The sequence below is a fragment of the Dendropsophus ebraccatus genome, chromosome 1 (assembly GCF_027789765.1).
Source record: "Dendropsophus ebraccatus isolate aDenEbr1 chromosome 1, aDenEbr1.pat, whole genome shotgun sequence".
NCBI lineage: Eukaryota > Metazoa > Chordata > Amphibia > Anura > Hylidae > Dendropsophus > Dendropsophus ebraccatus.
In genome coordinates, this window is record NC_091454.1 from 4,280,766 (window position 1) to 4,294,603 (window position 13,838).

A 13,838-nucleotide genomic window follows, 5' to 3' on the forward strand; every position below is an offset into this window, starting at 1 on the left:
AGTATTACCTGCTGTACAGTACACTGCCTCTCCAGACTACACAGACTGCTAGTATTACCTGCTGTACAGTACACTGCCTCTCCAGGGTACACAGACTGCTAGTATTACCTGCTGCACAGTACACTGCCTCTCCAGGCTGCACAGACTGCTAGTATTACCTGCTGTACAGTACACTGCCTCTCCAGGGTACACAGACTGCTAGTATTACCTGCTATACAGTACACTGCCTCTCCAGGCTGCACAGACTGCTAGTATTACCTGCTGTACAGTACACTGCCTCTCCAGGGTACACAGACTGCTGGTATTACCTGCTATACAGTACACTGCCTCTCCAGGGTACACAGACTGCTGGTATTACCTGCTGTACAGTACACTGCCTCTCCAGGGTACACAGACTGCTAGTATTACCTGCTGTACAGTACACTGCTTCTCCAGGGTACACAGACTGCTAGTATTACCTGCTATACAGTACACTGCCTCTCCAGGGTACACAGACTGCTAGTATTACCTGCTGTACCGTACACTGCCTCTCCAGGGTACACAGACTGCTAGTATTACCTGCTGCACAGTACACTGCCTCTCCAGGCTGCACATGCTAGTACTACCATAATGTTCTCCATGTTACCCCTCTGTTAATCTTCCCATCCCCCCTATCTTGTAGTGCCCAGCAGTCCATCGGCAGAGTGCGGACCCTAAAAGGTGAAATTGAGGAGTTAAAGCTAAATATGGCGGCGCTGGAGGAGTCCAGGTCCCAGCTGGTCGCCCAGAACAAGCAGATGGTAATAAATCCAGACCTCGCCAGTAGTGCTGAGCAGATCTGGGGATATTCGGGTTTGCCAGGTTGTCTGAAACGGAAAATAATCTGGTTTGTGAACCCAGACTGAACCAATACCAAACCAAATCTTTGGGCCCAAAAGGTTACAGTCTGGACCTCAGAGAGTTAAGTGGAGATGCTTAGCATCACTACATAACCTCCTGGGGGCCAGGCTGTAAGCAGCTCTCTGTACAGATGCTGCCTTCTGTGCAGGAGCTGAACACCTGTCAAAATGATGGGTGTTCTGCTCCTACTCCCCCGGCAACCTGTATTCTGAGGACTACGCCTGATTCAGTAGACTACGATGATGACCAGCGGAATTTTATTTTGAATAAAATGGTTGAGGGGTGTAGAGGTGTTTATTTTTGTAATGCACTCTACAGGCCTAGTAGTGGAAGACGTCTGACAGATCGCAACAATTACTAAGCCAGGTCTTAGCCTACAAAATGGCTGACACTAACCCCCCCCCCCCCCATTACCCCAGTAACCACCGCCACAGGGGACTGAGAAGAGACGGTGACCAGTAATGTCAATAAAATGGCGCTCCTGGTCTGGGTGGTAGCAGGCTGGTAGTATTAGGGATCAAATAAATGGCCTTTCCCACCCTGGTACTACTAGGCTGCTGCTGTTTGTTTGTTTTTTAACCTGGTTGGTTATTGAAGAGTGGGAACCCTACATGCTTGTAGGACCCCCCCCAAATTCCATAACCAGCCAGGTAAAAACAAACTGCAGCAGCTTAGTAGTACCAGGGTGGTAAGGACCATTTATTTTGCCCCTCCCAGACCTAGTAATACCAGCCTGCTACATCCAGACCAGGAGTGGCATTGTATTGCTGCTCTGTGACTACTGGCACACGGCTCCTCCCAGTACTGGCAGCGGATACTGGGGTAATATCGGGGGGGTTAGTGTTAGACATTTTTTGGAGTCTTTTAGGCTTCTACTTCTAAGCCTGTAAAGTGCATAAAACTACAAGACACAATAGCTTTTGTTTTTGTTGAAATCCCCCCTGCACACGCACGCACGCACGCACACACACACACACACACACACACACACACACACACACCTTGTTGGCCATTTTATTAAAAATAAAACTCTGTACAATGGTAGTCCTCAGGTTACCAATATCTGAAAAAACAAAGGAGAAACAAAAAAGGCAGGAGCAGAACACCCATCATTTTGACAGGTGTTCTGCTCCTTACAACCAAGGGGTTAAGTAGGGATGCTATGCCTTATCTTCGGAGCGCACTGCACCCACCGCAGCACAAAGGGGTTATGTCACCTGACCCCTTTGTTGCAGGCCCAGTGCGCTCAGCACAGCAGATGGATCCCAATGTGACCCCTAGAGAGTTAAGCGGAGGTCATGCCATCCCTACTTAACCCCTGGGGGCCAGACTGCCCTCTGTTGGGAGGGGTAAACGCCCCATCCTGAACTCCCGGCGTGTGACCTCAGCAGCTGATGAAGGAGCTGAAGATAGATGTCAGGAAGCCAGGACGGTAAGTATGTTTTCTGAAGCTCCGCCCTCCTAATGGAAGCCATAAAGGGGTTCTCCAGCATTAGAATAACTTGGCCGCCACCTTCCAGACACAGCACGGCTCTTGTCTCCAGGTCAAGTGGGGTTTACAATTAAGCTCCATCCACTTCAATGGTCACAAAACCTGCACCCAAACTGGAGACAATAGGGGTGCTGTGTCTGGACGGAAGCGGCCATGTTTTTCTATTGCTGGAGAACCCCTTTAATTCTGCTTGTTTGCCTTTGGTTTGGTCACTGATCCAATCTGACTCGGCTCATCATTACTCACCAGGTGAAGCGTTGTCGGCAAACTGGTTTTTATGGCATTTTTTGTGTTTTTAGGAAAAGGAGAATCTGTCTCTCATCCACAAGATCAGCTCCCTGCAGGAAGAGGTGGGTGCCGGGCCGGGGGTCTGAGGGACCATGACTATCCGGACCCCCCAAAGACTGCAGGGCCGGGGGTCTGAGGGACCATGACTATCCGGACCCCCCAAAGACTGCAGGGCCGGGGGTCTGAGGGACCATGACTATCCGGACCCCCCAAAGACTGCAGGGCCGGGGGTCTGAGGGACCATGACTATCCGGACCCCCCAAAGACTGCAGGGCCGGGGGTCTGAGGGACCATGACTATCCAGACCCCCCAAAGACTGCAGGGTCGGGGGTCTGAGGGACCATGTCTATCTGGACCCCCACACACTGCAGGGCTGGGGGTCTGAGGGACCATGTCTATCTGGACCCCCCAAAGACTGCAGGGCCGGGGGTCTGAGGGACCATGTCTATCCGGACCCCCCAAAGACTGCAGGGCCGGGGGTCTGAGGGACCATGTCTATCTGGACCCCCACACACTGCAGGGCTGGGGGTCTGAGGGACCATGACTATCCGGACCCCCCAAAGACTGCAGGGCCGGGGGTCTGAGGGACCATGACTATCCGGACCCCCCAAAGACTGCAGGGCCGGGGGTCTGAGGGACCATGACTATCCGGACCCCCCAAAGACTGCAGGGCCGGGGGTCTGAGGGACCATGACTATCCGGACCCCCACACACTGCAGGGCCGGGGGTCTGAGGGACCATGACTATCCAGACCCCCCAAAGACTGCAGGGCTGGGGGTCTGAGGGACCATGACTATCCGGACCCCCCAAAGACTGCAGGGCCGGGGGTCTGAGGGACCATGACTATCCGGACCCCCACACACTGCAGGGCTGAGGGACCATGACTATCCGGACCCCCCAAAGACTGCAGGGCTGGGGGTCTGAGGGACCATGTCTATCTGGACCCCCCAAAGACTGCAGGGCCGGGGGTCTGAGGGACCATGTCTATCCGGACCCCCCAAAGACTGCAGGGCCGGGGGTCTGAGGGACCATGTCTATCTGGACCCCCACACACTGCAGGGCTGGGGGTCTGAGGGACCATGACTATCCGGACCCCCCAAAGACTGCAGGGCCGGGGGTCTGAGGGACCATGACTATCCGGACCCCCCAAAGACTGCAGGGCCGGGGGTCTGAGGGACCATGACTATCCGGACCCCCCAAAGACTGCAGGGCCGGGGGTCTGAGGGACCATGACTATCCGGACCCCCACACACTGCAGGGCCGGGGGTCTGAGGGACCATGACTATCCAGACCCCCCAAAGACTGCAGGGCTGGGGGTCTGAGGGACCATGACTATCCGGACCCCCACACACTGCAGGGCTGGGGGTCTGAGGGACCATGTCTATCTGGACCCCCCAAAGACTGCAGGGCCGGGGGTCTGAGGGACCATGACTATCCGGACCCCCACACACTGCAGGGCTGAGGGACCATGACTATCCGGACCCCCACACACTGCAGGGCCGGGGGTCTGAGGGACCATGTCTATCCAGACCCCCCAAAGACTGCAGGGCTGGGGGTCTGAGGGACCATGACTATCTGGACCCCCACACACTGCAGGGCCGGGGGTCTGAGGGACCATGACTATCCAGACCCCCCAAAGACTGCAGGGCCGGGGGTCTGAGGGACCATGTCTATCCGGACCCCCCAAAGACTGCAGGGTCGGGGGTCTGAGGGACCATGACTATCCGGACCCCCACACACTGCAGGGCGGGGGGTCTGAGGGACCATGACTATCCGGACCCCCACACACTGCAGGGCGGGGGGTCTGAGGGACCATGACTATCCGGACCCCCACACACTGCAGGGCGGGGGGTCTGAGGGACTATGACTATCCGGACCCCCCCAAAGACTGCCAGACTTAACAGTGACCCCTGCATCATGGATTACACTATACATACACTGATACTACACACTGTACATCCAGCATATATACACTACACATACTATACATACACTGATACTACACACTGTACATCCAGCACATATACACTACACATACTATACATACACTGATACTACACACTGTACATCCAGCACATATACACTACACATACTATACATACACTGATACTACACACTGTACATCCAGCACATATACACTACACATACTATACACTGTACATCCAGCACATATACACTACACATACTATACACTGTACATCCAGCACATATACACTACACATACTATACACTGTACATCCAGCACATATACACTACACATACTATACACTGTACATCCAGCACATATACACTACACATACTATACACTGTACATCCAGCACATATACACTACACATACTATACATACACTGATACTACACACTGTACATCCAGCACATATACACTACACATACTATACATACACTGATACTACACACTGTACATCCAGCACATATACACTACACATACTATACATACACTGATACTACACTGTACATCCAGCACATATACACTACACATACTATACATACACTGATACTACACACTGTACATCCAGCACATATACACTACACATACTATACATACACTGATACTACACACTGTACATCCAGCACATATACACTATACATACACTGATACTACACACTGTACATCCAGCACATATACACTACACATACTATACATACACTGATACTACACTACATCCAGCACATATACACTACACATACTATACATACACTGATACTACACGCTGTACATCCAGCATATATACACTACACATACTATACATACACTGATACTACACTGTACATCCAGCACATATACACTACACATACTATACATACACTGATACTACACACTGTACATCCAGCACATATGCACTACACATACTATACATACACTGATACTACACTGTACATCCAGCACATATACACTACACATACTATACATACACTTGATACTACACTACATCCAGCACATATACACTACACATACTATACATACACTTGATACTACACACTGTACATCCAGCACACATACACTACGCATACTATACATACACTTGATACTACACACTGTACATCCAGCACATATACACTACACATACTATACATACTGATACTACACTGTACATCCAGCACATATACACTACACATACTATACATACACTGATACTACACTGTACATCCAGCACATATACACTACACATACTATACATACACTGATACTACATGCTGTACATCCAGCACATATACACTACACATACTATACATACACTGATACTACATGCTGTACATCCAGCACATATACACTACACATACTATACATACACTGATACTACACACTGTACATCCAGCACACATGCACTACACATACTATACATACACTGATACTATACACTGTACATCCAGCACATATACACTATACATACACTGATACTACACACTGTACATCCAGCACATATACACTACACATACTATACATACACTGATACTACACTGTACATCCAGCACATATACACTACACATACTATACATACACTGATACTATACACTGTACATCCAGCACATATACACTACACACACTATACATACACTGATACTACACACTGTACATCCAGCACATATACACTACACATACTATACATACACTGATACTACACTGTACATCCAGCACACATACACTGTGTGTGTCTGTATATATTATTTTCATCTTTCTTTGTATAGAATCTGCGCAGCGCCCTGGAGGCTGAAGAGTTTCGAAAAACTTTGTGTCAGGTGACTGATAAAGCTGCTGAGCTGCAGGTACTGCCCCGACCACTGGGCGTCTCCCTCCCCATAACACCTCATTATATTTAGTTGTTTGTTCTCCTGTTTTTTATACTTTTTTTTTTGTTTTTGTTCCAGTCTCAGTTGGCGGATTTTGAGAGTGTGCTGCAGAAGAAGGAGGCGGGACTCCTGCTGGTCAGTGTGGGGCTCCGCGGGGTCCTTGAGTATAAGGGGGGGCTCCGCAGGGTCCTAGAGTAAGAGGGGGGCTCTATAAACCTCAGCAGCTTTCTGATCTCCTTTCACCTTCATCATCTCCGCTTGGTGTCTGTTTGTTACTGACTTCAGCCTGAGGTTTTGTTACAGTGTGTAAGTGCAGGATTTACACCTTTTTTATGCATCATCTTTATTGCAGAAAGACGTTTACATTGAGGAGATGAAGTCGACGCTGCTGGAGTATAACTCTGTGATCGAGGTACTGTGCTCGCCCGCCCCATCCTGGACTCCTTTACTACTAGCTCCATGATTATCCAGGGGTCCTCACCGCTCCTTAATCATCGGGTCAGAAGAGTGACCCCTGACTCCTTAGATACACGGCACTGCTTAGATATTGGAACCGCAGGGGCGGGTCTTCTGTGTCTAGTTCTCTGATTGGCCTATAGAGGGGAGGAGTCTATGTAAGTTCCAGCCCCTGCTGAGCATGTTAGGAGGTAACTCAGCATGCCCCCGCCCCCTCTAGCTTTGCGTTGCTCCTGTTCTTCCCCCTTAATTTTCCTTTCTCTTAACCTCTGTCACAGAACCTGAGAATTGAGAAGAGTAAACTGGAGAATAATCTGCAGCAAATGGAGCAGGAGCTTCTCTCGTGAGTCCCGGCAGCAGCTTCTCCAGATCTGTGCTCCATCCCTGATCCTTCATCTCACATCTGCTTCTGTTCCAGGAACGGGATCAGCTCTCCCATCACCTACAAGCTGAACCGTGTCATCGGCGGAGGCTTGAACTCCCTGCACACGGAGCTGGAATACGCGCAGCACTCACTGGAGGTGACCAGAAACGTCCCCCTATGCATACATCATCCACCCCGCTTCCCTTCATCCATCCCCCCCCCTTGGGTGAACTTGATGGACATATGTCTCTCTTCCATCTGGCCATAACGTCCCGTAAGATGTTATCAGCAAATGAACCTTCTGTCCCATTCCAGGTGTCTACAGCCGATTGGACGGGCTCCACAGGACGGACCTCTTCTCTTGATGTCACTTTGGATCGGGAAGTTTTGTTGTTGCTCCAAGGACCTGGCCACGACCAACTAGCTGCAGAGTTTAGGACTATTCTGCAGGCACTGGTATGGATGATGGTGGTGGGAGGAGCAATGTAGGATGGATGGGAGGGGGACAGTTGTTGGTTGGATGGTCGCTAAGGGAGACAGTGGTTGTATGGATGGTCGGCAAAGGAGTAGTTGGATGGTTGGGAGGGTGACGGTGGTTGGATGGATGGGAGAATGATGACGGTGGTTGGATGCATGGGGGGAGGATGACTGGTTGGATGCATGGGAGAATGATGACAGTGGTTAAATGCATGGGAGAATGATGACTGTGGTTGGATGCATGGGGGGAGGATGACGGTGGTTGGATGCATGGGAGAATGATGACGGTGGTTGGATGCATGGGGGGAGGATGACGGTGGTTGGATGCATGGGGGGAGGATGACGGTGGTTGGATGCATGGGGGGAGGATGACGGTGGTTGGATGCATGGGGGGAGGATGACGGTGGTTGGATGCATGGGGGGAGGATGACGGGGGTTGGATGCATGGGGGGAGGATGACGGTGGTTGGATGCATGGGGGGAGGATGACGGTGGTTGGATGCATGGGGGGAGGATGACGGTGGTTGGATGCATGGGGGGAGGATGACGGTGGTTGGATGCATGGGGGGAGGATGACGGTGGTTGGATGCATGGGGGGAGGATGACGGTGGTTGGATGCATGGGGGGAGGATGACGGTGGTTGGATGCATGGGGGGAGGATGACGGTGGTTGGATGCATGGGGGGAGGATGACTGTGGTTGGATGCATGGGGGGAGGATGACGGTGGTTGGATGCATGGGGGGGAGGATGACGGTGGTTGGATGCATGGGAGGGTAATTGCTTGGACTGATGGATGGGAGGGTGACGGTGATTGGCTGGGTGGCGGTGGTTGGATGGATGGGAGGTTGATGATTGTTGCTTGGATTGATTGAGAGGGTGGTGGTGATTGGATGGATGGGAGGGTGGCGGTGGTTGAATGGATTGATGGATGGGAGGGTGATTGCTGCTTGGATTGATGGATGGGAGGGTGGCTGTGAATGGATGGATGGGTGGGTGGCGGTGATTGGATGGGAGGGTGGCGGTGGTTGCTTGGATTGATGGATGGGAGGGTGGCGGTGGTTGCTTGGATTGATGGATGGGAGGGTGGCGGTGGTTGCTTGGATTGATGAATGGGAGGGTGGCGGTGGTTGGATGGATGGGAGGGTGATTGCTTGGACTGATGGATGGGAGGGTGACTGGATGGATGGGAGGGTGATGATGGTTGCTTGGATTGATGGGTGGGAGGGTGATTGCTTGGACTGATGGATGGGAGGGTGACTGGTTGGATTGATGGACGGGAAGGTGACTGTGGTTGGGTAGTTAAGCTCTGATAGGGAGTCAGAATATGATCCCTCAGTACTGTCAACATTTCTTGAAGAGCGATCCCACCTGGGGGGGGGGGGACTGGAACCTTTATATCAATAACATTCTGCTACACGTAGTCCCCAAGGGTTGAGCAGCTTCTATAACACGGCTATAAATTGCCCAAGGCCTGATCCTTCCTGGACGGTTAGCCTAAAGCTCTTGTTTGAATCTGTTTCAGGGCCCCACCACCCATGTGCTCCTTATACTGCTGTATTGGGGTGATGTTGAGCACTATAGGGCACCAGGTCCAGGGTGTAGCTGCTTCCTCCACGTCTGAACACTTACCTTATATTAGGTGGAGTCTCCCTTAACTTTTTTTTGCCTCTCCAGCAAGAAGACACAAGCACGATGGCCGACCAGCTGCTGCTCCCCATGCAGAACCTCATTGAGTCAGATATTGATGTGAAGGATCTGTCCGGAAAGATGCTGGAGGTAAATGTATTGGCATCCATATTGGTTGTCACCAGGGTTTCCCTAAACCAATGATGGTGCCATGTAATACTAATCTCTGCCTGTAGTGGCCACTGTGGACACATCCTTGCATTAGGATGATCACTGATCGGCCGATCACAGGAGGAGGCAACTAATCACCGGACGCCTATATCTACAGAGGGCAACTCCTAAAATAGTAACTCTGATATAATTCCAACAATATCCCCTGCAGGGGGCGACACAAGGATATTAATGAGAATTTTATATAACGTCTGGAGGATTCAGCTCAAGCCTCTGCTTCTCCTCAGGTCATCCGGAAAGATCTGCGGGAACGGAGGAAAAACTGGGAGCAAAAGCTGAAGGAGCTGGAGAAGCACAAGGAGTCTCTGGACAAGGAGTTCGCCAAGTTGTCTGGAAATCTGCGGAGGATGAAGACCGAACAACTACACCTGAAGAAGGAGCTGACCGCCAGGTGTGTGATGAGAGCCAAGGGGGCGAAATATAAGAGCAGTATTATAGTAGTATATCCCTGTATATAGGAGCAGTATTATAGTAGTTATATTCATGTATATAGGAGCAGTATTATAGTAGTATATTCCTGTATATAGAAGCAGTATTATAGTAGTTATATTCCTGTATATAGGAGCAGTATTATAGTAGTATATTCCTGTATATAGGGGCAGTATTATAGTAGTTATATTCCTGTATATAGGAGCAGTATTATAGTAGTATATTCCTGTATATAGGGGCAGTATTATAGTAGTTATATTCCTGTATATAGGAGCAGTATTATAGTAGTTATATTCCTGTATATAGGAGCAGTATTATAGTAGTTATATTCCTGTATACAGGGGGCAGTATTATAGCAGTTATATTCCTGTATATAGGAGCAGTATTATAGTAGTTATATTCCTGTATATAGGAGCAGTATTATAGTAGTATATTCCTGTATATAGGAGCAGTATTATGGTAGTATATCCCTGTATATAGGAGCAGTATTATAGTAGTATATTCCTGTATATAGGAGCAGTATTATGGTAGTATATCCCTGTATATAGGAGCAGTATTATAGTAGTTATATCCCTGTATATAGGGAGCAGTATTATAGTAGTTATATCCCTGTATATAGGGAGCAGTATTATAGTAGTTATATCCCTGTATATAGGAGCAGTATTATAGTAGTTATATTCCTGTATATAGGAGCAGTATTATAGTAGTTATATTCCTGTATATAGGAGCAGTATTATAGTAGGTATAACACGAACTGGAGAGAATGGAACGGCTGCACATCCCATCTATGGCTGATACTAATGCCGCTAGGCCTATATTAAAAATCAACACCAGAGTGTCTGTATATGAATTGATCAAGCCATATTGCCCCGTGTACCACCGCGCAGGTCCTCTGGTCCACACGGGTCCCTACGCTAACTCCACACCGTGTCGGTCAGCGACCGCCAACCCCGCAAAGCGTGCACGTACAGGGAAGGGAGGCCATGGAACGGCCCTGCAACCCCAATGTCACAGGACCAGCCATAGGGTGAGGTGCAGCACTCTTTTTCTTCTCTGAACCGTATTTTGTTTCTCTCTTTTCTCCGTGTTTTGCACTCCTCCTGGTGAGACCCACATGACCGCAATTAGCAGGAGACACCTGAGTGCACATGGTTTTAATCCCTCCTGTCTGTCCCATTCTATCTTTCATAGCTATGGTGCAATACCTTATCCAGACTTGTGCTGTTTGGGGGCAGCTTCCTCCGCCGGCGGTGCTGGCCGGGTTCTGGTGTGGTGTTTTTGGGTCTGGTCCTGTGGCATGGGGATTGCAGGGCCATTCCATGGCCCCCGTTCCCTGGCTGTGTACGCCTGCGGGGGTGGTGGTCGATGACTGGCACAGTGTGGACTTAGTGTAGAGACCCATGTGTATCAGATACCTGCACGAGGTACATGGGGCAGTGTGGCTTGATCAATTCACATACAGAATTCTGATGTTTTTTATGCAGCCGAGAGGTACTAGTATCAGCCATAGGTGTGAGGTGCAGTACTCTTTTTCTTCCCTGAACCGTATTATAGTAGGTATATTCCTGTATATAGGAGCAGTATTATAGTAGTATATTCCTGTATATAGGGGCAGTATTATAGTAGTTATATTCCTGTATATAGGGGCAGTATTATAGTAGTTATATTCCTGTATATAGGGGCAGTATTATAGTAGTTATATTCCTGTATATAGGGGCAGTATTATAGTAGTTATATCCCTGTATATAGGGGCAGTATTATAGTAGTATATCCCTGTATATAGGGGCAGTATTATAGTAGTTATATCCCTGTATATAGGAGCAGTATTATAGTAGTTATATTCCTGTATATAGGAGCAGTATTATAGTAGTTATATCCCTGTATATAGGGGCAGTATTATAGTAGTTATGGCTCAGGGAAGAAGCAGAGTGCTGCACATCACACCTATGGCTGATACTAGTGCCGCTTGGCTAAATATAAAACACATCAGAATTTTGTGTATGAATTGATCAAGCCATACTGCCCCATGTACCTCGTGCCGGTATCTGATACACATGGGTCCCTACACTAAGTCCACACCGTGCCAGTCAGTGGCCACCAACCCCACAGGTGCGCACAGCCAGGGAACGGGGGCCATGGGACGGCCCTGCGACCCCCATGCCACAGGACCAGACCCAAAAACACCACACCAGAACCCGGCCAGCACCGCCGGCGGAGAAGGTCGCCCCCAAGCAGCACAAGCCCGGATAAGGTATTGCGCTCACCATAGCTGCAGCAAACAGAATGGGAAAAAAACAGGAGGGATAAAACCATGTGCACTCAGGTGTCTCCTGCTAATTGCGGTCATGTGGGTCTCACCAGGAGGAGTGCAAAACACGGAGAAAAGAGAGAAACAAAATGTGGTTCAGGGAAGAAACAGAGTGCTGCACCTCACACCTATGGCTGATACTAGTGCCCCTAGGCTAAATAAAAAACACATCAGAATTTTGTGTATGAATACCGGCACGAGGTACATGGGGCAGTATGGCTTGATCAAATCATACACAAAATTCTGATGTGTTTTTTATTTTAGCCTAGCGGCACTAGTATCAGCCATAGGTGTGAGGTGCAGCACTCTTTCTTCCCTGAACCGCATTATAGTAGTTATATTCCTGTATATAGGAGCAATATTATAGTAGTTATATTCCTGTATATAGGAGCAGTATTATAGTAGTTATATTCCTGTATATAGGGGCAGTATTATAGTAGTTATATTCCTGTATATAGGGGCAGTATTATAGTAGTTATATTCCTGTATATAGGAGCAGTATTATAGTAGTATATTCCTGTATATAGGGGCAGTATTATAGTAGTTATATTACTGTATATAGGAGCAGTATTATAGTAGTTATATTCCTGTATATAGGGGGCAGTATTATAGTAGTTATATCCCTGTATATAGAGGCGGTATTATAGTAGTTATATTCCTGTATATAGGAACAGTATTATAGTAGTATATCCCTGTATATAGGAGCAGTATTATAGTAGTTATATCCCTGTATATAGGAGCAGTATTATAGTAGTTATATTCCTGTATATAGGAGCAGTATTATAGTAGTTATATCCCTGTATATAGGAGCAGTATTATAGTAGTTACATTCCAGTATATAGGAGCAGTATTATAGTAGTTATATCCCTGTATATAGGAGCAGTATTATAGTAGTTACATTCCAGTATATAGGAGCAGTATTATAGTAGTTATATCCCTGTATATAGGAGCAGTATTATAGTAGTTATATTCCTGTATATAGGAGCGGTATTATAGTAGTATATCCCTGTATATAGGAGCAGTATTATAGTAGTATATTCCTGTATATAGGGAGCAATATTATAGTAGTTATATTCCTGTATATAGGGAGCAGTATTATATTAGTTATATCCCTGTATATAGGAGCAGTAGTATAGTAGTTATATTCCTGTATATAGGGGGCAGTATTATAGTAGTATATTCCTGTATATAGGTGGCAGTATTATAGTAGTTATATTCCTGTATATAGGAGCAGTATTATAGTAGTATATTCCTGTATATAGGGGGCAGTATTATAGTAGTTATATCCCTGTATATAGGAGCAGTATTATAGTAGTTATATTCCTGTATATAGGAGCAGTATTATAGTAGTTATATCCCTGTATATAGGAGCAGTATTATAGTAGTTATATTCCTGTATATAGGAGCAGTATTATAGTAGTTATATTCCTGTATATAGGAGCAGTATTATAGTAGTTATATTCCTGTATATAGGAGCAGT

General features: G+C 47.9%; 1 protein-coding gene across 1 annotated transcript in view; it reads left to right on the top strand.

Moving 5' to 3' along the window:
• The window catches only part of IRAG2 (inositol 1,4,5-triphosphate receptor associated 2), a 47,566-nt gene that overhangs the window by 6,447 nt on the left and 27,281 nt on the right, over positions 1 to 13,838 (top strand). Inside the window, exons 8-17 of the mRNA XM_069963935.1 lie at positions 662 to 779; positions 2,671 to 2,721; positions 6,367 to 6,444; positions 6,547 to 6,603; positions 6,821 to 6,880; positions 7,203 to 7,267; positions 7,343 to 7,445; positions 7,604 to 7,744; positions 9,439 to 9,540; positions 9,849 to 10,012. Coding sequence (XP_069820036.1) covers positions 662 to 779; positions 2,671 to 2,721; positions 6,367 to 6,444; positions 6,547 to 6,603; positions 6,821 to 6,880; positions 7,203 to 7,267; positions 7,343 to 7,445; positions 7,604 to 7,744; positions 9,439 to 9,540; positions 9,849 to 10,012 — 939 coding nt within the window. The remainder of the gene's footprint in view (positions 1 to 661; positions 780 to 2,670; positions 2,722 to 6,366; positions 6,445 to 6,546; positions 6,604 to 6,820; positions 6,881 to 7,202; positions 7,268 to 7,342; positions 7,446 to 7,603; positions 7,745 to 9,438; positions 9,541 to 9,848; positions 10,013 to 13,838) is intronic.